The sequence below is a fragment of the Chaetomium globosum genome, genomic scaffold (assembly GCF_000143365.1).
Source record: "Chaetomium globosum CBS 148.51 scaffold_4 genomic scaffold, whole genome shotgun sequence".
In the NCBI taxonomy this organism is placed as follows: Eukaryota; Fungi; Ascomycota; class Sordariomycetes; order Sordariales; family Chaetomiaceae; genus Chaetomium; species Chaetomium globosum.
In genome coordinates, this window is record NT_165979.1 from 2,744,117 (window position 1) to 2,769,938 (window position 25,822).

At 55.4% G+C, this 25,822-nt stretch overlaps 6 protein-coding genes across 6 annotated transcripts; 2 read left to right on the forward strand and 4 right to left on the reverse strand.

The window, feature by feature from the left end:
• Positions 1-216: 216 nt before the first annotated feature.
• On the reverse strand, positions 217-1,035 carry CHGG_04620 (uncharacterized protein; the record flags this gene model as incomplete). The annotated part of the gene is made up of 2 exons (XM_001223833.1): positions 217-833; positions 888-1,035. The coding sequence occupies 2 exons, from the start codon at positions 1,033-1,035 to the stop codon at positions 217-219; spliced, it is 765 nt and encodes a 254-aa protein (XP_001223834.1).
• A 1,413-nt stretch (positions 1,036-2,448) lies between these two features.
• CHGG_04621 (uncharacterized protein) lies at positions 2,449-5,046 on the forward strand (the record flags this gene model as incomplete). Its single annotated transcript, XM_001223834.1, has 1 exon — positions 2,449-5,046. The coding sequence occupies one exon, from the start codon at positions 2,449-2,451 to the stop codon at positions 5,044-5,046; it is 2,598 nt and encodes an 865-aa protein (XP_001223835.1).
• A 514-nt stretch (positions 5,047-5,560) lies between these two features.
• CHGG_04622 (elongation factor 2) lies at positions 5,561-8,237 on the reverse strand (the record flags this gene model as incomplete). Its single annotated transcript, XM_001223835.1, has 5 exons — positions 5,561-5,578; positions 5,634-6,001; positions 6,199-7,447; positions 7,502-7,953; positions 8,012-8,237. The coding sequence occupies 5 exons, from the start codon at positions 8,235-8,237 to the stop codon at positions 5,561-5,563; spliced, it is 2,313 nt and encodes a 770-aa protein (XP_001223836.1).
• A 1,618-nt stretch (positions 8,238-9,855) lies between these two features.
• On the reverse strand, positions 9,856-11,764 carry CHGG_04623 (uncharacterized protein; the record flags this gene model as incomplete). The annotated part of the gene is made up of 3 exons (XM_001223836.1): positions 9,856-10,392; positions 10,451-11,452; positions 11,753-11,764. 3 exons carry the CDS (start codon positions 11,762-11,764, stop codon positions 9,856-9,858), a joined length of 1,551 nt encoding a protein of 516 aa, XP_001223837.1.
• Positions 11,765-12,577: 813 nt separating this feature from the next.
• CHGG_04624 (uncharacterized protein) lies at positions 12,578-22,445 on the forward strand (the record flags this gene model as incomplete). The annotated part of the gene is made up of 2 exons (XM_001223837.1): positions 12,578-12,624; positions 12,737-22,445. The coding sequence occupies 2 exons, from the start codon at positions 12,578-12,580 to the stop codon at positions 22,443-22,445; spliced, it is 9,756 nt and encodes a 3,251-aa protein (XP_001223838.1).
• Positions 22,446-23,134: 689 nt separating this feature from the next.
• On the reverse strand, positions 23,135-25,057 carry CHGG_04625 (uncharacterized protein; the record flags this gene model as incomplete). The annotated part of the gene is made up of 4 exons (XM_001223838.1): positions 23,135-23,175; positions 23,240-24,273; positions 24,328-24,976; positions 25,048-25,057. 4 exons carry the CDS (start codon positions 25,055-25,057, stop codon positions 23,135-23,137), a joined length of 1,734 nt encoding a protein of 577 aa, XP_001223839.1.
• Between the last annotated feature and the right edge of the window lie 765 nt (positions 25,058-25,822).

Genomic DNA, 25,822 nt, shown 5'->3' on the forward strand with positions numbered 1-25,822 from the left:
CCAACCCACAACCTCCCTAGTCCAACTCCAACATGCTCTTCCTACCCGACAACCCTCGCTCAAAACAAGAGGCTAGCCTCTCGAGGGTATCATCATCTACCATCATAAAATAAATCGTCTCCCACAAACAAAAACAAACTCCCAGCCACTAACCTCCAACCCCCAACCCATCAACCCTTTCCCGCAGTCCCCATGTCAACCAAGCACACCCAGAATTCAGCTCTTCCCCACAACCCTCTGCACCCTCTCCAGCAACAATCGACTCTCGCGCCCGATCTTGACGCGCCCGTCCCGGCCGGGCGTCTTGGCCTTGGCCATGGCGCGGCGATAGCGCTCTCGGTCGGCCACACGCCGCTGCCGCTCCTGTTCGCGGCGCGCCGCCTCGGCCGCCCGCTCCGCCGCCGCCTGCTTCGCGCGCTCGGCGGTGGCGAGCTCTTTGGTGTAGTAGTCGGGTTTGTGGTGGCGGTGCTTGCGCTTTTGGCGCGGGTTGTCTGGCTGGTCGGTTTGGGAGTGTGGCTGGGCGGGGTCGGCCTCGGTCTCGTCTGTGGGCTGATGTTGCTGTTGTTGTCGTTGTCGCTGTTGACGTTGTGCGGGTGGTTTGGAGAGGGAGGAGGGTGCATCGAGCATGGCTTGTCGCTCCGGGTGGATCTGGGCGGGGGCTGGCTCGGTGCTGTCTTCTCCTTCTTGGTCTGGGTGGATGGTGGGTTCGGCGTTGTTTTTGGTGTGGTCTTCGGGTGTTGGGGCTGAGGCCTGCTTCTGGTGCTCTGCCTTGATTTTGGCGTATTGCTTTTTTACTTTGGCTTTGGTAATGAGGTCTTTCTTGATCTTGGTCACTGTACATAGTGGGTTAGTTTATGCCGGCAATGGTCTGGACAAGGGGGCAGTACCTTTGCGTCGCCAGGCACCGTCGGGGAGGTTCTCGGGTCCCACGCGGAATCCATGCTTGGCTTTTTTTAGTTTTCTGGTATCGTCGGCCGTGGGAGGAGCAACAGCAGCAACGGCGGCATCTTCGTCTCGGGGGCGCTTAGAAGGCATGGTTGATTGCAAAATCGTGTCTGGATGTTTTGTTCTGTTCGTTAGCCGCGATGTCGTTCGCCGACAGAGACGGAATTATTTTTTGGCTGCGATAAGCGACGATAACGATGGAAGTTGACCCGCTCAGGCCCCGCTCCCAGGCCCAGGGGAGTTCGACTTTTTTGGCCAGAAGGTGGGCGGTGAGAACCAACCCCCACAGCTCCAATACCCATGCTCTCGCTTGATTGGACCCTTCTTCAATCATGCATGCATAACTTCATCAGCAGTTTCCGTCATTCAGCTTGCAGGTTTCATCCACACCCTCAACATCGAAATACTTGTGTGTCTGGTCAACAACGAATGGGTGCAACGCCTAGGTTGCTTGCAGATTTGGTACAATACCCTTCCTTCCCCTTAGATAAACTCATAGATTGATAAATGGTTAACGGCTGCAAATTTACCAACAGCAGGTTCTGGGGTTCCGGGTGGTCCCGAGTGGCAATGACGCATGATGGAGCGCCTGATCAAATTCGGCAAGATTGGCCAACCGACGCCCCTTGGCAGCAGTTCCAGGTTGGTGCAACAGACAGTCTTACGAATATTTCCTATAGCTAGCTGGCTGGCTGGTTACTGTCTTGTAGCAAGATAGTGTGGTAGTGTATATTCTAGACGTGTGTTAATAAACAAATAGTCAAGATACAAACTGCTATCATTAAGACTAACTACCTGGGAATCATCCCGATTCTGTAACCCCCGAGACATGCCAGGCGCGCCGTTTCAGTGGGCTCTTACCCCATACAGTGTGGGCATGGGCAGTCATCAACCCCATGTCCCGCTAAAACAAGCCCCATGTCACGGCCCACGTTGCAGTCATCTGCTTAACGGCACGAATGGGTCGCTTCAGACCAATGCATCCGCTTTCACCCAGTTCACCTGGGACTTCTCTCCGCTCCCTCTACAATAAAGATTTGGGAAAAATGACTAACAAACTGCTTGTGTGTTCCGTTGCCCGATCTCCGCCCAACTATATATTATCATTTTTTGGTGGCATGAGATTTTCATGAAAAAGCAGGGTGTGTCTTAAAAAAATACCTACAAAGAAAGTACCGACCGGGATCCAGCATCCTTCTCTCGCACCTTTCCGCCCGCTGGGCCGCGTTCCCGCCAACTGGAACCACTGTTGGGTCTTGTGTGACTTGTTTCCGACTTATTTTCCACTACCTCCCACAAAGCACACCACTGCACCGCCTTCAACTACCGTCACGTTTTTTGTTCGCCGCTTCGGGGAAGAAGCATGGATGGATGGCCGGTATGGGTGGCGTAGAACCTCCGCCTTTCCATGACCGGAGTCCGTATCATCGTCATCGTCATCGTCATCGTCATCGTCATCGTCATAGCCATAACCATTGTTGTCTGTAACATCACAGCTCGAAAATGCCTCTACTCTATGGAGACGATATACGCCGGGGGGGTTCGGGGGATGGCGGCTCACAAGGCCCCGAATCTGCCCCCGTCCCGATACAAACACCACCGGGAATCGCCAGGTGGCAGCACTCCCGCCGTCTTTCAGAAGAAAGCATCCGGACCGAACTTTGTGAAGGGCCCGTCCCAGATAGCCCTCCCAGACCATCCACGCCCCAGGAGGCCGTCTCTCACGCGGTTTGCAATAGGGCCGAACTCATCGAGCGGTTGAAGCGAGGCGAGAGCCCGACCTGGGTCCCGAATCACCACGTACATCGTGAACCCCAGCCGAGTTTCGGTGCCTCGTGGATGAGCGAAGAAAAGCTAGAATCTTTGTTCCATCAGAATAAAGGCGCTTCACCACCTAGGACGCCTCAGCTGGCAGGCTCGGGCTCTCCTGGTTTGCTACCTGCGCCCACCATCACCCCGGACAAGCAGGGCCAGCAAAGTATCGGCTCACCATCGCAGGAAGGGTTGAATATTGAACGCCCACGGTCGGCCCTCCACAGCGGAAACTTCACTCCGGTAGAGCTGTCTCCACGGTCGGGAGGCACAAAGGACACTATCTTGCCGGACAGCGAGATTCATTTTCCCTCTGCCAACGCTGGATGGACGGCCACATCCCCCCCAAGGGACTATGTGGCGTTCGACTTCGCCAGGCGCAGAGCCGATTATCGAAGAGAGGCCTTCAGATCTGGCCCTCCTTCTTTGAGCTCTTCGCTCTCTTCGAGCTTTGCCTATCAGCCGCCAACGAGCCCCCTGGTTCAGTCAGAAAGCAACGAGGACCTCGATTTTACCTTGCCGCTCGATAATTTTAACATAGACGCAAGCAGTCCTCGCAACCCTCGGCGCCATACCCTCAATTTCAGTCACTCGCCCTTTGCAAACTCAGCCAGCCACAGGCAGTCACCCCTTCGTCGGGAGAGCACCTATCCGTACCAAGCACACCAGCCCCGGCGGTCCCTAAGTTCGACCCCAAATCTCGTCTTCGCCGGGACCTCCCCACAAACGCCCACACCTTTCCGGTCCCGGCGGCCGTCGCTCGGTTCGGAAGCCTCCCTCTTACACCATGCATCTATGGTGGGTTCTTACGAAGAAAGCATCCTCAGAGGCCGCATGTCCACCACTCCCTCCAGACCCCTAGAATTCACGGCACAGATTGGGGTTCTCGGTCTTGGAAAGTGCAAAGCGAGCCTCCGCTGCCCAGCTCATGTCACGCTGCCATTCTCGGCCGTCTTTTACAACTACTCCAGCACATCCTCCGAGGGAAACAAGGTGGAAGACGGGCCAAGTCCCTACGTTGGCCAGATTGATCTCGAAAACGGGTTGCCAAACCCTGAAGAGTCGCAGCGGGCGAAGAGGAAACTGCAATCTCGGTACCAAGATCTTAAGAGCACGCTAGAAGAAGGGTCGCGGGCCCGTGAAATCCCAGCCGAGCTTTCAGACGGCGATGGGGCCTCCAAGACCACGACGTCTAAGCGGCCCTCCAGAACACCGAGGGCGCCCCCTGGTGGAGGCTACCGCATCCCGGAGAAGGGCCAGCTACAGATTGTCATCAAAAACCAAAACAAGACCGCCGTCAAACTCTTCCTCATACCGTATGACCTAGCAGGAATGGAGCCCGGTACCAAGACATTCATCCGCCAGCGCAGCTACTCAGCGGGGCCCATTATCGAAACAGGAATCCCTAAATACGCCGCGACTCTCGGTTCCGATCGTCCTACTCTACGCTACCTCCTCCACTTACACATATGCTGCCCTTCCAAGGGGCGCCATTATCTCTACAACTCCATCCGCGTCGTTTTCGCCAACCGCGTCCCCGACGGCAAGGAGAAGCTCCGCATCGAGGTTACTTACCCGGACCCCCGATTTGCCCCTTACAAGCCAGTGCGCGTGATGCGCCCGCTATCGACGATGAATATCCACGCCACCGCCACTGGTACTAGTATGCCCTCCGCCGCCACCATGGCCGCAGAGCAGGCCTTCCGTCGGCGCAGCCTGGGCTTCCCCGGACACAGCCAGCACCCCCTCTACCAGCAGCAGCAGCAGCAGCAGCAGCAGCACAACCCCTTCCCCAACCCAGACCAGGAGGACCATCACCCCCAGGACGCACAGCCCAACCCATTCAGACGCCTCAACGCCATCCCCATCACCCGCCCCGGACAAGGCCACTCCCGCACCCCCACACCAATGCCAGGCCTAGAGATGACGGGCGCGTCCAAACCCGAAACAGCAACCTACAGTAAGCTCAACAAAGGCGACATCGGCTACGGCGGCGTCCGTGGCGCACACCCCAGCAACAATACTCACCGATGCGACAACAATGGCGACAACGACAACCATTACCCCAACGCCACCGCCACCACAGGAAGTGCAGAACCAGGCGCAGCAACAGAGGGACTCCTCTCCAAACGCCTCCGTTCGCTGGGTGTACAGCACCCTCACATCCCAGCGCTGCCGTCGTCACCGCCACCGCTGCCACCGCAACCAGAGCAGGGCGGGGCGAGAGAGGTAGATGACGAGCGTGACAAACTAACTAGGCTGGGTGGGCGGGCGTCAGTTTGGCAATGATAAAGAGTGTCAAAGAATGAGCGAAATATGCATGTATGATTTGGAAGTAGTGTACAGCATGAACTATGATGAAGCGGGGCTGGTGTCATGGATGCCCCAAGCATTTACGGAAGATGCGCTGGGGATAGGTCCCCATGAATGGGAAGATATCTTTGCTGGCTTGAAGTCGGATATGGGAAATGGGTATAAAAAAAGCACTTCACAAGACCATCACAATTTACGACTAGTCAAGTCACTTCACACCATCAACAATGTGATGCTATTTGACCTGGGTAACCGTAATAAATCATTTCTCCGTTACTACAAATAGGCCGGGATCAATGGGGCGATAAGGCTTGGGTGCCAGTGACTCTCCGTGGGTTGCCCTTCACCACCATTGTCTCTCCTGTATTCGCTTGCTCTCATGCTCCTTGGGCCCGTCAGCCATTGGAAAATACAAGTTGTCCCAGCGACTCGGCTCTTATGGCGCTGAGGGCGTGAAGCAGCGACTTACACGCTGATCGGAAGACACCGCTTAAAGCTTGTCGTAGTACTAGGTAATGCGTTAGCAGCTGCGGCTGGATGGAAACGCCCAAGTGAAAACTTACGTTGTCGACGCCCGGGACCTCGACCTTGATACCCTTGCGCTTGCGCATCTCCTGCACAATTTGGCCAACCTTGGAAGTACCATCCAGAGGAGAGCCACCAGGAAGAAGCTGCCAGTGGTCGAAGACAGACTGGGGGGAAGGCCCTGGCCGGAGGTGCCCTTGGGCGCAGATCGGCGTTGAAGCCGAAGGACTTCCATGACGGGGAGATAGGCCTTGATGGTGAAAGAGAGGAGTACCGGGGGCGCCTGCTCCTCGTTTGAAGACGTGGCCCTCTCCGGGCGGGTAAGGACACCGTAGACGCCACCCATGGGCCTGCTCGGGGCACCTGGGAATTTCGACCAAGAAGACGGGCTCCGAGGAAGGGCGGGCTTCCGGCCAGGAGAGCGGCAGCGTAAGAGCACACGACGAGCGGTAGGGATGACCTGACCACCCACCGCGGTGGATGGCATTCGGCGTGTAGGGGTAACATCAAGAGATGTTGAAGCCGGATGCTGCGCGATGGGCGCTCCTCAGCGACGGGGGACCCTTCACGGGTAGCCCCATCTGGATAACCGGGTAAAACAACAAGAGTCCTTGATTTCGTTGAGGTACTGAACGGCCTTGGTCTGGTCAACGAGCAAGTTGGCGCCGTTGGTGTCAGGGCCGAAAGCCCAGATCTTGCGGGCATCGGTGACGTCCCAGCCGAAATCATCAGCAAGAACACGCGCGCGCGCCTTAAAGTCGTCACGGGGAGTGATTTTGCCATCTTCGATCGCCTTGGAAACCTCCTCGTCCAACGGCTCAGCAACCATGTACAGACGGTTGTGCTTGTTGGGCGATTTGGAGAGGGCAGTGATGCTGGACTTGCCACCGACGGTCTCACGGTACTGGACGACGGGGTCCGAGATGATGAGAGGGACACCAGCGTGGTCCTCCTCAAGATCCTTCAAGCAAATCTCGAGATGGAGCTCGCCAGCACCGGCAACAACGTGCTCGCCGGACTCGTTAGTCATGGTCAGGACGCAAGGATCCGACTTGGACAAACGCTTGAGACCTTCGACAAGCTTGGGAAGGTCCTGAGCGTTCTTGACCTGCACGGACCGCTGCACGACGGGCGACACGGAGAACTTCATGACCTTCATGTTGTGTGCCGTGTCGCTGGTGGTGAGGGTACCGGACTTGAGCAGGAACTGGTCAATACCGACCAGGCCGACAATGTTACCCGCGGGCATATCGTCAATAGGCTCGACCTTGCCACCCATCATGAGGACAGTGCGCTGGATGGCCTTGATGAACAGGTCGTCCTTCTTGCCCGGCGTGTAGTTGGGGCCCTGGATGCGGACCTTGAGACCGGAGCGGACGGTACCGGAGAACACACGGCCGAAGGCGTAGAAACGGCCCTTATCGGAGGTTGGCACCATCTTGGAGACGTAGAGCATGAGCGGGCCCTTGGGGTCGCAGTCACGGATGCCCACGCAGGCCTCGTCATCGGGAGAACCCTCGTACAGGGTCTCGGCACGGTACTTCTGAGCCGTGACGGGCGAAGGGAGGTGGAGAATCATCATCTCCAACAGGCAGTCGGCGGCCGGCAGGAAGGTCTTCATTACAGCCTTCAGGAGCTGCTTGCCCTCCTTCTCACGGTCGTCGGGTGAAAGCTTGAGGTTGAGCTTCTCGAGGAGGCTGGCAGTTTCCTCCTTCTTGAAGTTCATGACAGCGGAGAAGATCTTGAAGATAGGGTCCAGGATGAACTGGCAGAAGGCACGGTCGAGCTGCTTGCCCTCGTGGGTGCCGGACTTAGACCACTTCTTGGTGGCAGGGTTGAAGTAGCTGTCGCCCTACATTTTGTTAGATGAAGCTGGTCACATGTATAAAAACGGCGAATCACTCACCCAAAGACGCTCCATCATCTTGTTGCGGTCAACACCAAACTTCTTGGCGTACCGGGTCGCGAACTGACGGATAGTGAAGGCCCAGCCGTGGAGACCGGAGCCGAAAGCGACAGTGCCGCGGTCAGGGTAGACCTGAACATCACCGAGCGCCTTGTCGAAGTAGGTGGAGATAATGACGTTCACCGACTCAATGGTACGGGAGAAGGATTGGTAAAGATCCTCCTTGGAGACCTGAAGTTCGAGGAGCGCACGGTCGACCTTGTTGATGATGACAACGGGCTTGATGCGCTCACCGAGAGCCTGACGGAGCACCGTCTCGGTCTGGACGCACACGCCTTCAACGGTGTCGACGACGACGAGAGCACCGTCGGTGACACGGAGAGCAGCAGTGACCTCGGAAGAGAAATCAACGTGACCGGGCGAGTCGATCAGGTTGATGAGGAAGTCCTTGCCTGCAGCAGGTATCAGCATTCTGCCACTTGCCTAAATCGGTGCCGGAAGAAGACCTACCGTTCGAAGCCTGGCCAACAATGTCCTTAAGATCCTCCTCCTCGGGAAGGGTGCCGTAGAGGGAGATGGCCGTGGACTTGATGGTGATACCACGTTCTTGTTCGTCCGCTCGGGTATCTGTCGCCCGAGCCTCACCGGCCTTGCCGGACGAGATAATACCGGCCTTGGCCAGCAGGGAGTCGGTAAGAGTGGACTTGCCGTGGTCGACGTGCGCAATGACGGACATGTTGCGCACGTTCGTGGGCTTGTCTGTGGCCGAGTCAGTAACCGATCCGGAGGCATGAGCCAGTCGGCCTGCGCGGACTCACCCATCAATTGACGGATCTCATCGATCGTGAAGCTGTTGAGGCGCCATGGTCAGCATCTTTTCCCTCGACTCTGGCCGCCACCGGGTGGCTGTCTTATCTCCGGGGCGGGGTAGTGAAGGCCAAAGACGCGCATCGCAAACGATGCAAATGCGCGACAAGGGAGTTCGATCGAGGGTGTGGACAAGGGGAGCTCGAAGCAGGACTTACTTCACCATCTTGGCGGTATTGAAGGATACCTGCTAAAATGGGTGTGTTGGATGTCTGGTGAAGAATCTCCAGAGAGGAGAGAATTTTTTTCTTCCCCAGGTCAAGTCGGTTAGCTAAAAAAGTTGGGCGGGCCTAAGAGGTGTGGCAGGGATCCCGCAGTCCTGCTCAGTGGATCAGCTCTCAGCCCTCGACCGATAGCAATAAACGGGAGGAGACTGGTGAAGGGAAAGGCGCGAAGGGCAGTGGAAGTGGAAAAGCCAGCTGTTCCGAGCCTTTAAAATTGCGGTTGTGAGGGAGGAAAAAAGTGAACAGAGTGGGGAGGAAGGAGGGGTAAAGAAATGGTGGGGCAATGCGATATCGATCTGCGGCCCCTCCATTGGCCCCTGTTGTGCGCCGGCTGTTACAACTGGGCGGCCGAGGGTCAAGCCCTGTTTTGCCCCTCCTCACCTAATCCGGGCAGAAAGGAACCCCGCACCTGGCGGGTAGTCTGGGAGTGAAGAGTTTTGTGGAACAATGCACTTACTGTGTACTTTGATTCTGCAGATGCTTGAGCTTTGCTGGAAAGAAATTGTGTGTGTATGGGTGTGAGGTATTGATGGAATGTATGCACAGGATGGTGCTGAGGAAAGCAGGAACGGGGCTGCCAGAGCCGCTGTTTATAGGGCAGAGCTGCGGACTGCAGAAGCTCTCTGCGAACGACTGGAGCTTGGGCCTCTGTTATGTGTGCAGGATGGACGGGTTGACGTATTAGGCCAAGCATTGGCCCCTCTTTTTACCAGGTCGATGCCTAGACCGTTGTTTAAGGCGGCGAATGGGTAAAACACATGGGAGTGATGAGCCATTCGGTGTGCTAGACCTAGCTGAGTGTTCCGACGGGTGGCCAAAGTGAGCATCTAGACACGCCTCGATCGTAGGAAGCCGGCTTTGATTGGGCAGGTGACCAAACTGGCAACGTCAAAACACGCCGTGTCGACGAAAAGTTGTTCCGACGCTGACGCTGGGGAAGGGTGTCCCAAGTGTGTCATCGGCGGGTAATGCGCTGCCGCTGTGACACCATGATGCCATGAATGTTGAGACGGAACGTAATGGTGTTGAGCGAATACCTTGCTTGTATGAAGGTGCTAGCGGACTTTACCAGTAGCGAATGAATAAAAAAAACGGTATAACTCGTTTATAATACCGCAGATCCCACAACAACTCCGGTGCAATGCTCAATCCATCCGTGTACATATACAGAAGTATAGCCTCTTCAGGCTGACGGGGTATCAAATGACGTCCCCAAACAACTCCGCGCTCAGCGAAAAAATGAAGCGGACAGGTCGTTACCTATCACCTCCCCCAAACATTCCGAAACTCATCTTCTCCATCGAGGCCGTATTTCGGCCTAGGGCTGCGACCCATCCCGCTGTCTTCCCCCTGCTCTTCCGCGTCGCTGGATATATCTGTCGAGTCATTGTCGTCCCGTGGGACGTGAGTCTGCCGGGCGGGCCTCGCAGTTTCTTGGTGAGGTTTGTGCTGCCCGCTGTCTGTATCCACGTTGAAATCGTCCTTGGTAATCTCTGTATGTGTCCCAATGGTGGGACCATACGCGATCTCAAGGGGGTCCAGGCCTGCTTCGTGCGTCGAGCCGGGGTTTTGGGCTTCAGCAAGCTCCTTCTTCTTGCCCTTCCTGTCTCCGGCGCCCGCCTGGGGCCCCTCCGGCGCCTGCTTTTTGCGCCTCTCTAGAGGGGCATCTGGATTCAGGGTCGGAACTGAGCTCGACGAAGCGCGCTGATAAAAGCTCCCGGTGGGCGTGTTTTGATAAAGGCTGGGGTGTGGCGACATATACCGCACGCTTGCAGGCTCACTGGCTGTGATGACAGGGTACTATGGGCATGTTATTAGTTGACCAGGTTCTAGCGACAAAAGAGACTTGACCACTCACATTCCAGTCTCCGTACTCAAGCTTCCTCGCATTTTCGTAGAGAAGCTCCTCGCTGGGATCAAGTATCGGCTCCTCATGGCTGTTGGTGTGTGGGGACAGGGACCCGTTCCTCCTGCTTGGCTCGCCGTTGGCTCCCAAGAGGGGTGTCGTTTGGTTGATCTCGTCCGGCCTTGGTATCCAGTATTTCCCCTTGCCTCCTCGTTCATACCGCATCCCGTCCTTAATCCGAGCTAGTCGTGAGCGAGAAGCCTCGTGGGCCATAATCTTGTCTCCAGAGTCAAAAATACGATATCCGTATTTGTCCCCTGAAAAGGTCTCCTTGGAGTCTTGAATGAGGTCGCGGATTCCAAAAGCATCTCTTGCCGCATACCACACAGGCATCCTGGCCGAAGCGATCCGGTTGTCCGCAAAATCATGCCACGAGAATGCGTACCAGTGGGCGACCGCAAACGCCGGCATTTCTATGCAGATCAAGAAGTCCTGAATGGCTGCGGCCAGATTGTCGGGGGTGTAGCCTTCGACTTGGTCTGGGATGGCGCCCAGCCAGACCAAGATGGATAGCAAAAAGCCCTGCCAGTACGAGGCAAAGATGACGAGTTTGACGCACAGAAACTTGGGGACCGGCCGGAAGGGTTTCAGGTCGTTGTGCATGCAGACCCAAAACAGCCCCAGCGAGTAGAGACTGATGGTGACACTAATGTTGTAGATTATGCCGCTCCAGAAGTAGCCCGAATTAAGCCCAATGTAGCCCTCCTGATATGTGCCAGTAGCCTTCATGATAATCGCCGCCAGCGACAGGGTCGGCTTCAGCCACGCATATTGCAGAATACCACGCTTTATGGCGAGGAATGTGTGTGGGTCGGATATGTCAACGCGCGGAAGAGCATGATTGAGCGGCCATAGATGGTCAACCGGCTCCCGGCCGTGGGTCATGATGATGAGAGCTCGTTCACCGCTGAGGTAGTTGATCAACAGCTGGAAGAAGGTGTAGATGGTGAAAGCCTAGGCAAGTCAGTTACCGGCCAGTCACAGCGCCAAAACAGGCAGTACCTCGTAGATATCTCGGATAGGGCTGAGGAAGTCGGCCGCTGTCCGTGAGACCATGCTAGTCCAGGAAGCAACCGAGTATATGGGGATCCTAGGCGCAGGTCAGCGCGCCGATAATACAAAGGTGAAGCTCGCGGCCATACATGAGCAGGATGCGAACCACATATCGTTGCAATAGGGGCTTCCGGTAGTTCTTCCTGTAAGGTAGTTGCGATAAGTAGGCGAACCACTGGGGCCCAATCGGACTGTTCTTACGTTTGCAGCCATATCGAGCTATTCCAAGAGATGGACCAGCATGTCAGTAAACTTATACGACAGGGCGGTCAGCCAAGAAAAGAGCTGCCTCATACACGATGGACATTAGCGTCGCGACGAGGGACGCGACGCCTGCGATCACGGTCGCTGCCGCCTCGAATTTCTGTCCTGTGCCTCCCCTCATTTTGTTGGGGGGCCTCCGATCATCAAAACTCCAAGATCCGGGTTTGTTCAGAAAGCCGTCATTAGGCGGCGCGGGGCGTATCGTTGAGGAAACGAGGCTCTAGGGTGGAATGGATGACGACTCCTCCAACACCCCCCGGACGGGAAGCCAAACATCGTGAGTGCGGGATGGACAGGGGTTTGTCCCTCTGAAGGAGCCGAGTGTCCAGTACCAGCGCAGTTCCCCGGCCCCACCATAAGTCCCCCCGAGCCTTGTCCCACTTGAAGACGCACGGTTCAGAATATCAGTGGGGCCTTGGCCCTGCAGCTTCCTCTGATCCATTCTGCTGAAGCTTCCATGCACGCCGCCAATTGCAGTGACTCGCGAGCTCCAGTCGCGCGCCCGTTCGCGACTTCAAATTCGGACGAGAAAGTGATTTCGACGAAGTGACTCGCATCCGCTGCTCTGGCCCCGCCATTTACTATGCAGTAACCGCCTTTATTCAATTCTTTTTTTTTCTCTTTTTTTTACCCTCTTCGACTACAAACGGGGGCATGGAGGGCGACCCAAGTCACCTCTTTGTGGTTTAGGAGGTTCGTGGTGGCTCAGTTCGGGAAGAACAGAGAGAGAGCTTAACAGCAGCGCTCCGGCTCGCGGTGAGCATGTCGAACAGCGACCCTTTCTCGCGCGATGGGATCGAATTCCATCCGTATGTACTCCGATCCAATTCCCGATGTAGTTCCTAAGATGTCCAATTTCTAACATATTCCCTCCTTCCAGGCCGTTCCTTGGGGTCCTGATTGCTTGTGGCGTGCTGTCAGTATCCCCCAATCCGACCGCCCTCACATAGCCGTTTCCGAGCTGACTGATAGCAGATCAGTATTTTCCCTGTTATACTTTAACCGGGTATTCGCATCCATCGTTTCCTGGGGAATCAGAACATACACATGGCACCAGTATGGCGTCTACATCGACATCAAAGCCCTCCAAATATCCTTGCTCGCCGGGCGCATCTTCTTCACGGGTCTTCGATACCACGGCAACAACGAGACGATTTTAGTGCAAAACGGGCACATTACCTGGGCGTACTGGCTGCGCAGGGTCCGGGAGGTGGATGTGGGGGAACGAAAAGGGGGTGAAAAGCACCCAGATGCTGCCACGGAAGAACCCTCTGCAAAGCTCCCATGCCGTGTCAAGGTATCTCTCAGGGGTTTGGAGTGGTTTATATACAACCGGAGTCCTGCATACGATTCTGTTCTTTCCGGGCTTACCGATTCTGCGGCGATCCGTCATGATGCCGGTCCAGGACAGGGCGGCCCAGGGTCGGCAGCCTCAGAACCTGTCCAGTTGCGTCGGAGGCAGTCGGGTCGGCAACAGGGGCCAGCGAGGTCTTCATCCCCAGCTTGCTTCTCAGTCAAGCCGGAAGGATCAGGCGCCACGGGTGACAATACCGGCAACAGCGTGGAGAGGAACCCCGCGCCTAGCCCTGGCTCGTCCAACTCCGAACATGGTGAAGGTGCAGACAATAATGCTAGCCTACCGTTACTCCTGCAGCTTCTACCGATATACCTGACTTGCGACAAGGCGGCAATGGTGATGGGCAACGAAAACACCAAGGCTGTTCTAATCGTCAAAACAACCTCCTTATCAGGTGAAATCGATGCTTCTGAGACCGAGACGCCCGATCCCTATCGTCAATACTTCCGATTCAAATTCAAGAACCCCGTTATTGAAATGAAAGACAACATGGATTTCAAAGAAGAGCAACCCGACCGGGCCGTCCGAGATAAACAGGCCGCCCAGGCCCAAGCGTCGCTTTCCCGCCCCAGACGGTCTTTTCTCCATTGGCAAAGGCGCAGGCTTCGTGAAGGCCTCAGGAACATGATTCCGTTCTGGAATAAATCTGTCGAGTCGCTGGCCCCCTCTAGTAGAGAGATTGGGACTTCTGCTAGCCAGATACCTGGCGCTGGCCGATGGCAAGGGTTGTCACGATATCTCTCCGACGATGCGGAAGACCAAAAGTCTCGATGGGCATCTTCCGAGTATGCAGCCGTCCCAACGCTCTTGGATAGCCCCGAGGCGTCTTTGACTCTATTTTGGGACGTGCCGAGCCAAGTTAGACCAAACACCGTATCGCTGCAGGAGAAAATCTTGGAGCAAGCACCCAATATCAACGGCGCCGAACCCCCTGCTTGGGCAATCACCTTGTCCGTAAACGGGGGCTCTGTCAACTACGGCCCCTGGGCCGATAGGCATCGAGCAGATCTCCAGCGCATCTTCGTCCCTAGTCTCTGCAAGGACGCGGTGCCCGCCCGACCCTTAGCCCCAGGTGCATATCGGGTGCCAACGCAATTCAAGTTCTATCTTGAGCTCACCGACGCCACGACCATCCGCATCCCGGTAAGAGAGGCGTCAAAGAATTGGAGGTGGAAGGGCAAAGAGCCCGCTCCGCCCAAGCCAGGAGGCAATGACACACGGAAGGCCCGTCGATCTAAGAAGTCAGATCCGCCTGCTGAACTGCACCAACGACCTTGCGGTTGGCTTGACCTGAAGGTTCCTGCCAACGCAACTGTTTCCTACTCTATGGATATGATTGCCGGCGCCTCCGGGTACACCAGCACTCTCGATGTGGACCTGCCCAGCACCGAAGTGACAACCAGCATCAACCACGAGCTTCTGTTGAGATCCAACCGGCACAGGATATCCTGCGATCTATCTACGCCGCTGAGTTGGAACGCTCTTCGTCAATGGTACTTCAATATCAACGCCGACGACCTGGAGCTTTACATTCTACGAGATCATATCTTCCTCCTGATCGATCTCGTGGACGACTGGACGAGTGGGCCACTGACCGACTATTTAGTCTTCACTCCTTTCAAGTACCATCTCAATCTCCAACTCCAGGATGTCCGGCTTTTTCTGAACCTCAACGATGCAAACATTGTCAACAATCCAACCGACTTGGAAGATAACACATACCTCATCATCTCTAGTCCGCTTCTCAGATGCGAAACATGCATCCCAATCGACCAATACAGACCAAGCGAAAATGACGTTCCCTTTGACATCCGTGCCGACACCGCTATGATCGATCTTCACTTGCCGCCGTGGAACACATATGCACAGTTCCTCACCTCCAAGGAAGTTGGGCGGCTCGAGAGTCTAGCTATTCAGGGTGCCTACCATTATAATGCGACCACCTCGTCTGCAAACACCGACACCCTGGTCCTGAATATTAGTGGGCAGTCGCCGACGGCGAACCTCCATGGTTTCACCATCCGCTACTGCCTCATGGTCAAGGACAACTACTTTGGCGACGATCTTCACTTCAGAACAATGGAGGAATACCAGGACATGCTGCGCTTGAAGGAGAATGATCCGAATGCCGAGCTTGCCAGCAAGCCACCACCTAAGAAGTCGAATGACTTGGATGTCATCCTCAGCATCAGGGCCGACGATCCAAAGGTTCTGCTTCCAGCCAATCTTTACTCCTCCAACCGCCACATACAGATCGATACTGCAAGTCTGTGTCTCGATTTGCGTTTCACCAACTACTACATGGACCTGGAGTTGGTGGTGGCCCCACTGAACCTCTCGTTGGGCAATACTGAAGCCGGCGCAGAAACCCCAATCAGCGCAACATCGAGCACCCAGATGTTTGTGGATGGCCTCAATGTTTATGGTCATCGTCTCTTTGGCCTTCCTCCGGCAGAACCAACCTACATGTGCAATTGGGATCTATCACTGGGCGCCATCACGGGCGATTGCACCACAGAGTTCTTGACGACCCTCACCAGCGCAGGCAGGGCCTTCGCATTCACGTTTGACGATGATGAAAATGCCCTGGTGCCTTTTTCTTCGGTCGTTGTTTACGATGTTACCTTCCTTCGCGTTTTCGTCCATTCGGTCCGCCTATGGCTCCACGTTGAAGAAGCTGCGTTTCTCTTCTCAGCTGGGACAATCGATGTGAATTATAACGACTGGGCGCGGTCACACTATTCTAGGAGAGCAAACATCAACATCCCAGACATCAAGCTGTCTTGTTTGAACGCAGAGTTGGCTACTAGGCACAGAGCGCGCTCTCAGCACGATGTGGAGGCGGACGCGCTAGTAGAGACCAGCCTGCGGGTTGCCATCATTGGGCGCAAGGCGGACTTCTCAGGGGAAAGGAAGCTTCAGCAAGATCTTGTTCGTAAGCACGATCAGAGGACAAACAGAACCCCGTTTCTCGTCCTCTCAAACCTTGCGGATGACGATTTCATTCCTGATATCGTCGACCCCCCTGCCCAGAGTGTACCGCCGGTGCCCATGCCGGTTTTCTCGGGGAATTCCAAGGATGATGAATCGTCCCTACGGTCCAAGACGAGCTTGAGGCCGCCACGCGGCCTGCGCCATAAATCGTCGTTCTTGTCCGTTTCTAGTTCAGCACAGAGCAGCGTGCTCAAGCCTTTCAGATCGGGGCGATCGAGTAGGAAAGGGAAGTTCCCTGAACGCCACAACTTGCTTGCGCAAGGCCGAGAATTTTCTCCATCAACTCGCCATTCTGCCTTCTACAGTATGCCCGGAGAACAAAACGAGCAGCCGGATGCCGGTCACAACACTGTTGCTTTCTCGAGTCAATATTTCGCACCTTACTTCCCGCTTGAGAACATCAAGCCCAGCCATGGTGAAGCAATGATGCAGAGCATCGAAGAACAAGATGGCGACTCGGCTGACTTAAACTCAATCAGCTTCGAACTGGAGGACGTTGATCCGAATTTTTTCAATGAAGACTTTGCCTATTCCAGTGTCATTCTCGAACTGCCGGCAGGCCTAACCGCGTTTTGCAACCCTACGTCTTTGCGATATGTGGCAAGCTTGCTTTCGTCTCTCCAACAAACGGATCCAGACGACGTCCTCGACTCCCTGCAGATCGACTCTATGAAAGAGATCTTCGATGCGCAAAAGAACCAGAAAATGAAGGGTCGGGTTAACGACTTGCTGGTTAAACTGCCGCACCTCAACTTCCGGCTCATCAATTCTCCTGAAGTAGACTCTGTGAACCAGGCCGCCGACGAGCAGGACCAATACGATGTCTCAGTCACAAAGCTTTCCTTCACATCCCGGTCTCATACCACTTGGCAGGATGCTTTCAAGCCGCAGTCAAAAGCGTTTCGCAACTCATTTCACCTGAGACTGGACTCGGTAGAGGTCTCGGCTGCCGAGAGGCTCCGTGGCACGGATAGCTCCCAAGCTGACGCTCTTATCCGAGTCGAGAGTGTGCTAGCTTCCCTGGGTAACAAAGATGTCACATACTTTGATGCGGAAGTTGGCGACATTCATGGCAGCACATCATCCGGAAAGGTCGACTACCTGGCGTCGTTGGTTCACCGCACAAGCGTCTTAGTGTCCGATCTCGACGAGCTCTTCTCTAAAGTATCATCACAAGAGAAGATGATGGTACGAGGTTTAGTGCACCGCCTTGTCGCTGCGGGCCAAGAAGTCCCTGATCCGTCTTTCTTGATACGTCCTTCTGCGATCCTGCGTTCCGCACCTCAGCATCTGCGGACCTTTGACTCCTGGAAGCTGGCCATGCGTCTTCGGCAGATGTGGACGGTCCTGGGGCCACCCGAAGCAGAGCAGATCATGCTCAACTCCCTGGTCCCAGTCCCCAATCCAGCAGCGGAATTGAGACACGAAGTGATCGCGGCCTTTCAAGAATGGAGGAGCTGGGACTTGAACAATATCGAGGAGAGTATGCTTCTCGGCGTGGTATTTGGACGGTCGGCTGAAGGCCCCAACCCTACGGCCCAAGAAAAACCGACTCTTGCTGTCGTGAAGGTCAAACATTTCCTGCTTGCTCTCAATCCCGGACCGAAGCAGAATGAGATCACCCTAGCGGACCTCACCACAAGACTCCAGAGCAAACCGGCCACGGCAACTAAACAGAAGGACAGTATCGGTGGAATGGCTGGCCCTTCGACTACCCTGAATGTCTCCTGTGAGGATGCCGCCATTAATTTGAACTGGGAATTGTGCGAGCTAGCAGACAATATCCTGAGGCTGGCAAAGAACATGCAATCTCGGGCATCCGATCAATCTCCGGCCGAGTCTCCGGGTCCCAAAACCTTGGCTACACCAAAACAATCATCAGAGAGCACGATCCACTGTGTCCTATCCCTCGGTCACGGGTCGCTGCTCCTAGAGGCTGTCAATATTTACTCGTCGTCGTTCATCCACGGAGCTCAGACGTCGGTACTCATCCAAAAGGGGCCCAACAACACGACGGACACGAACCTTATTCTCAACTGCGACTCTGCTACCACAAGCCTCCGAAGCAACCACCAGAAGCTTGCGAAGCTGATCCTAAACAAGCCCAGCGTCCTCGTTTCACACGAACTGCGGGCTAACCAAACAATCGACTCCCATACCATCAAGGCGGCAGCTAGCAATCAATATCTTAACCTGATTGTCAAGCAGGATCCCATCACTTTGGCAGAGGTCTTTGATCTCTTGGTCCGGGACGAGTTCGCGCAGCTATACAAGCTGAAGGACCAGCTCCCCTCTTCTCGACCTGTCTCGTCTTCCAAAAAGCTCGCGGATCGCCTATCCGCCTTCAGAGTCAACGTAGCATTGTTCATGGACCAGTACACCATCAGCCTGCCCCTCCTGCCCTCCCTCACGTACACAGTCCATGGGACAGTTTCTAGAGCAGCCATGGCAGCTAACTTCGGCCGAGAGATCATTTTCGATTTTGACATCAAGGAGAACTCTCATGATATGCAAGTCAAAGTCAATAATGTTTCTAGAAGCATCTCGCTTCTGCAAATCCCACCCACCAACGGACGGATCAGAAGCCATATGGGCCACGGAGAGCATTCTGTGACTGTCTTTGCATCCGTCGAGTTGATACAACTAGATGCATCCGCCGTGTACAGTCTACTCTCGGCTCTAAACCGACCTGAAATTTCCAGTGTCGTCGATGAGCTGCAACAACAGGTCAAAGCGATTCAGGAGCATGTCAAGGAAGTCACCGGAGAAGAACCGCAGGCGCCCGTGGCCCCAACGGAGAAAAAACCGAAAACTATGGCTTACGCCATCCATCTGACGCTTGCTGGGCTTGAGGTATTTGGAAATAGTCCATTGAAATCCGAGACCGGGGCACTGGCGCACATCTCCTTTGCGCTCGGCAGCGTCCACCTTGGACTCTCAAATCGGCTAGAACAGCAGGGTCCCGTATTGTTATATCCGGAATTCAACGTCAACCTGCGCCGTATTACTTTTGAGATTCAAAGGGGCAGCGCTGAAGCCATGAAGTCGTGTGGCAATGTTGCATTCGGTGCTCTGATCTCAGCCTCCTCGCAGGCCGGCGAGGATGGCAAGGACAAGAGGTTCTTTCACGTTAAGAGTGACGCCTTTGAGGTGAACCTATCCCCTGACACTATCTCCACCGTCGTGGATGTCCTGGGCTACATGGGCAACAAAATCAAGGACCTCGACACTTCCCGTGAGCTCGGGTACTTGCGGAAGCTCAGACAATCCAAACCACGCATTGCTATTAACAACGCAGAAACGGGAGAGGAGACTGATATCATTGACACTTTTTTGTCTTCCATCACATACAGCTTTGAGATCTGTAACATCCAGGTGGCTTGGTTGGTCAACAAAGCGGACGAAATGCCGGCCGCTGGCAAGGAGGATCTCGTGCTCTCACTCCAGAGAATCGAGCTCGGCACGCGAACCAGAAACTCGGCAAGGCTTACCATCGAAGACCTGCAGGTCCAGATATCGAACCCATCGTCTGACAAGAATATTCGGTCCCCTAACTCCGCGCTCCTGCCAGAGATTATTTTCAACGTCGCCTACGTTTCCACGGCCGATGCCCGCCGCCTGGCTTTCCAGGCGGTTGGGAAACCCCTAGATGTGCGGCTCACCTCGGGTTTTATCATACCAGCAGCCCATCTGAACGATTCCATCAGTCTGTCCTTTAAGAACATTCAGCAAGCGTCCCAAAACTGGAACCCGGGCGTCACGGCTCCTGAGCCGGCTGCCGCCGATCAGCCACAGGAGGTGCCACGGAAGAACATCCTCGGCGGAAAGAGACTCGAATCTCTGCTCGTGGACGCCGATTTTGCTGGAGCCGTGGTGCATCTCACAGGTAAAAAGGTCCCCGCGGACCTAGTCTCGGCCACGAAACCAACACGGCCGTCCAGCGCCGGAAAACAGGGGCAACCGGGTTTGGACGAAGCAACCGACAGCACAACGTTGAGATCGCCAGGTCTCGCCTGGAAACTAGAGTTTACGGACAACGGAAAGGACGACCCATCACTCCATGCCGAGGTCAAGATTGATGCCTCGAGCAATATCTTATATCCGTCCGTGGTCCCACTCGTTGTAGACATCAGCAACAACATCAAAAAGGTGGTGAGCAGTCGCGACGCCAAAAACAGCAAACCAGTTGCGCAAGCGCGAGAGGCTGCGGCCAAGCCCAGACTCCCAGAGGAGGATAGCATCCTCACTGCGGACCCCACGGCTGTTCTGGGCCGCATGAAGCTCAACCTGGGGCTGCGCATCTGCAAGCAAGAGTTCTCGCTAAGCTGCCAGCCTATTGCGCGGGTAGCGGCCACGGCTAGTTTTGAGGATGTCTACTTTACGGCCAACACTGTTCGGTCGATGGAGCAGGGCAACTTCTTCGCCATCTCGGGCGCCTTCACGAGCCTTCAGGCGTCGGTGCAGCATGTCTATTCGAGGGAATCCACCGGCAGCTTTAGGGTGCAGTCGATCGTTCTCTCATTCTTGAACAGCAAGCATCTGAGCGGCACCAGCGGTGTGTCAGCGATTCTCAAGGTCAGTCCTATGGAGGTGTCAATCAACGCGAAGCAGCTGCAGGACTTCCTGCTCTTCCGCGAGATCTGGCTACCGCGCAAGATCGTGGACCCCTCGGCTGGGCCAGTGGCAAAACTTGTCACGGAAACATCCCAAGGGCATCTTGTGCAGCGCTACCAGCAGGTCGCCGCGACAGCCGCCTTTCCTTGGACGGCCAGCATTTCCATCTCGGCGCTGAAGATTGTCGTGGACCTTGGTCAGGCGCTGGGGCGGTCGACATTCTCCATCAACGACTTCTGGATCTCTTCAAAGAAGACATCAGACTGGAAGCAGAACCTGTGTCTCGGGTTCAGCATGATCGGTATTGAAAGTGCCGGCAGGATGAGCGGGTTCATCACACTCAATGATTTCAAGCTGCGGACAGCGATAGAGTGGCCGGAGCGGGAACAAGCGCTCAGCGAGACGCCTCTGATCCAGGCATCTGTTACGTTCAGCCAGTTCAGGGTGAAGGCTGCTTTCGATTACCAGGCTTTCCTCGTTGCAGACATCACCTCACTGGGTTTCCTCATGTACAACGTCCGCCGCAGCAGAGACGGGGGCGGAGATCGGCTAATGGCCAACTTTGACGGTGAGGCTGTCCAGGTATTCGGCACAACGACCTCTGCGGCCCAGGCCATCTCGCTATACCAAGCTTTCCAGCGACTGGTGCAAGAGCGCAAGGCGAACTTTGAGGTCTCGCTCAAGGAGATCGAACGGTATATGCAGCGCAAGTCGGTTTCGGCTCCCCCGGGCGTGATGCAGCGCCTGAGTATCCCGAAACCGACGAGTGACGACGCAGCCCTCAAATCGCCCATCTCGCTCGATACGGACGTCGTTGTTACCCTCAGAGCCCTTAATCTGGGCATCTTCCCCGGCTCCTTCTCAGACCATCAAGTCTTCAAGATGGAGGCGCTCAACGCCCAAGCCCGCTTCGCTGCCTCCGTCGAGGATGACGGCCGCATCTACAGCATCCTAGGTCTCACGCTCGGCCAGCTGCGCATAGGACTCGCGGGGGTCCGGGCGGAGAGCGGAGCGCCCAGGTCGGTCAGCGAGCTGTCGGTCGAGGACGTAGTGCGGAGCGCGACGGGCTCCCGCGGCGGGACGATCCTCAAGGTGCCACAGGTCGAGGCCGTCATGCAGACTTGGCAACTGCCGGAGTCGAAGCGCATCCAGTACATCTTCAAGAGCGCCTTTGAGGGTAAGGTCGAGGTCGGTTGGAACTACAGCCGCATCAGCTACATCCGCGGCATGTGGGCCAACCACTCCAAGACGCTCGCCCAGACTTGGGGCAGAGAGCTGCCCAACGTGACGGCCATCAGAGTCACCGGGGTGCTCCCCGCCTCTGGCGCCGCCTCCTCCTCAGCCACAGCAACAACAACAACCACCGCCGTCGACGAAAATAAAGACAAAAAGGAGAAAGACAAAAAACAACAGGACGAGCGAACCAACAAGATCACGGCCGAGGTCAAGGTGCCGCAGTCCGGGTATGAGTACGAGGCGCTCGAGCCGCCCGTCATCGAGACGCCGCAGCTGCGCGACATGGGCGAGGCCACCCCGCCGCTCGAGTGGATCGGCCTCAACCGCGACCGGCTGCCCAACCTGACGCACCAGATCGTCATCGTGGCGCTGCTGGAGCTGGCGGGCGAGGTGGAGGATGCGTATTCGAGTATTTTGGGGAGTACTTGAGATTTTGATTGTGATTTGATGACGGAGTTGTTGGGTTGTTGGGCTACTAGGCTGTTTTGGGGGGTGGGTAGAAAGGGGGTGTTGTCAGAAGAATGAATGTATTGGGTTGGTTTGGTCTACTTAAGTTTGGGTGATCGCGTTGCGTTCGATCATGGATGGGGAAGCATTTGGACAGTAGATAAGATATGTACTTTGTAACATTGCATGGTTTGGGTTTTAGGTTTTGGGATGGGATGGGATGGGATGGGATGGGATGGATTGGAACGGAATGGGATAGACGGCAGCTCAGAGACAGGGTTTGAGTATTAGTATTGTAATTAATTCGGCACAGAAATCGAAAACCAGTTCTTGTATTTGCCCCTTTTGATGGTAAACGATGAAGTGCATGGGTTGATGCATGGCTACCTAGGTTGTATTCTATCCCTTATTCTGACGTCGAGTTTTCTCACCCAGGTATCTATCTGGTTTACATAGTGATGAAAACGAAAATGAGGAAAGTTCAAATAAGAAATCGGGAAAAAGAAAAGCGATGTGGCGGTGTCAAATTCCGTTTATTTGCTTCGCCTCAAACGCGCCCGATACCTCCTTGTTCCCATAATTACAATCTATCGATATATGTACATACAACCCTCCTCCCAATCATCCCCTCCAGCGTAAACCATTAAAGCCGTGATCCATGCCTGCTCTTCTCAGGCCTCTCCGCCCAACTGGGGGTCCTTCGCAGGGTACCCTATCCATCAATGTTAGCACCCATTCTCACATGTTAACACGACGAAAGAAAGGGAACGACTTACACCAGGCACAGACGGCAATGATACAATACAGACAAATCAGCAGCATGCCCTCCAACCAATGGCTCTTGCCGTCGGCAATGAGGTAGTTGACGAGCAGGACGGCGACAAACAACACGGCAACCTGGAAGGGGTCAAAGCTGAGGGCCATCTCGTCCATGCCCATGCCCCAGCCGATGATGACGAGCAAAGGGATGAGGAAGAGGGCGACCTGCATGCTGGAGCCGACGGCGACGCCGATGGCCAGGTCCATCTTGTCCTTGATGGCGACAGTGACGGCGGTGGCGTGCTCGGCAGCGTTGCCGACGATGGGCAGCAGGATTAGACCGACGAACTCGGCCGAGACGGTGCCGCCGGCGGTGACGGCGCTGATGCCGTCCACCATGAACTCGGCGCAGAAAGCGATGATGACGGTCGAGAGAGCAAGGGTGGCCACGGCGACGTTGAAATGCAACTGGGGCTCCTCCCCTTCGTCTTCTTCATCGTTCCCACCGTCGTTTTGCAGGTTCTTGCGCGGTGGGTTGGTGAGCAAGCTACGCATCCTCTCGTTATCGGTGCAGCTCGATGGCAGGCCATAACCGCCAATCACACCAGCCGGAGCGACGAAGCCCTGGGCGATGGCGCCTTCCTTGAGGCTATGGGTCCTGAAGGGTTTGGCCTCGACTTTCTGGGACTCTTGGGCAAAGACGGCGGAGTGGGTCTTGAGTTGGAAAAAAAGGTAGGCGCCGTAGACGACCAGGAGGATGACCGATGTGCCGCGGGAGAGCTTGGCGACATCGGATTGGGGGGTCTTGCTGGCCATATCGAAAACGGTGGGGACAATGACACCCGCGACGGCTAATGCGAGGAGACTGGCGGCTGTCTGGGCGACGGTGGTGTTGAAGTACTGTTCCTGACGGCGCAGGCCGCCGAAGAAGAAGCACATACCCATGACGAGGAGCAGGTTGGAGAGGATACTACCGATGAGAGATGTCTGCACGATGACGACTTCGTTGTGGGCCAGAGCGATGATGGCCACGATCAGTTCGACAGCATTTCTGATTACAGTCAGTATGGTTTCTCTTGCGATCTCAGGGCATACATAGCATTACCCAAACGTCGCGTTAAGCAACCCACCCAGCGTCTCGCCGGTCCGTAGCGCAATCTCTTCGGTGGCGAAGCCAAGCATAGCGGCCAGGGGTACGATGGCTATAAAGTTGACGACAAACACGGCGATCCGGTCGACCGAGTGTATGTAGTTGATGGCGATGCCCACGGGGGCAGCAAGTAGCAGGATGTTGATCCATGAGCCGAACAGAGTCCGCTGGATCTGGTTCCTCACGGTAAACGGCTCCTTTGGTGTGAGGTGCTTGAAGAAGGTCCTCTGCTTCTTCGGCTTCTCGGTCTGCTGCGCGTGTGCTGTGGTGGCTTCCGAGGAGCGATCTCTATTCGAAGTTCGCCGGCGGAGAACACCCTGGGTGATGGTGGTGGTATGTCCCGACTCAACGCCTGGCACCCCCGTTTCGGTATTCGGGGGTTGGTGTTCTGGATGGGCGGTTGCTGTTTCCTTTCCATCGCTCCCAGACGTGGTTGGGGGATGTGAAGTGGTGGCGGGGGTGAGAGGCTGCCCTTCGAGCTCATTGCCCGCCTGCCATGTCTGTGGAATCGATTCTTTTCTGGTCAAGCCGTGAGAGAAGAAGTTCCAACGAGAGCTGTGGCCGGCTTCTCTGGATGCTTGCATCCTGGTGCGGTAGGCGTTATCTATTATTGTGTTTAGTACCAGGCCGCAATAGATGGAGGATCAGCGGCCATGCCATCTCTGGGGTTCTTACATGACGCCATCGCTGCGAGAATTACTTGGCAATAGTAGACCGGTCGGGTTGTTAAGTAAAGCGGGAATTGATATCGGGGTGCTAAATTATGGCGGTGAGTTATATATCCAGTACTCCGGTAAAAGGACACAAAGCGAGTAAGTAAAACCTACCAACTCCGCCGCGAATCCCGTTGGTCTGGTCAGTTTGCCGGAACGTGGAGTGCGTACGCGTGCAGTCTGCCTTTGTTGGCTCCAGTGGCTGTTGTTGCTGTCAACACTGCCACGAGCTAGTCTAGAGCTGGTCTCGGCTGCGTAGTGACCGGGTATTAGATGAGGTGGAATCAAATGATATGGAATCAATCGGATTTTTGGGAGGCCTGAGAAAGTGAGAAGTGAGGGAAAAGAACGCCTCACATGTCTCGCCCACATTCACTGAGCCACTCACTGGCCCTCAATGAAAAAAGTTGGAGCTCGATAGGTAATTCGGACTCCGGAGATGCGGGCGTGTGCGTGCTGCAGGTCCGATGCACAATTCACAATGCAGGCGTCAGTTTCGGCCAAAACCATGGAACTGCCCAAAGAGTGCAAAAGGGGGCGGGCACAAATAGTTAATCCCGATAATGGTAAGTCGGGAAATGAAGACCCCTTATGATTCCTGTTCTTGGCAAAATTACAGTATCACACCCGCCTTGCTTGAAGACGCGCGCGATGGAGAAGCAGGGACGCCAAGGCAGGGATCGGCATCTGTGGGAAATCAAGCCTTCGCCAAGGATGCTTGGGATGCTTGTCAGCGC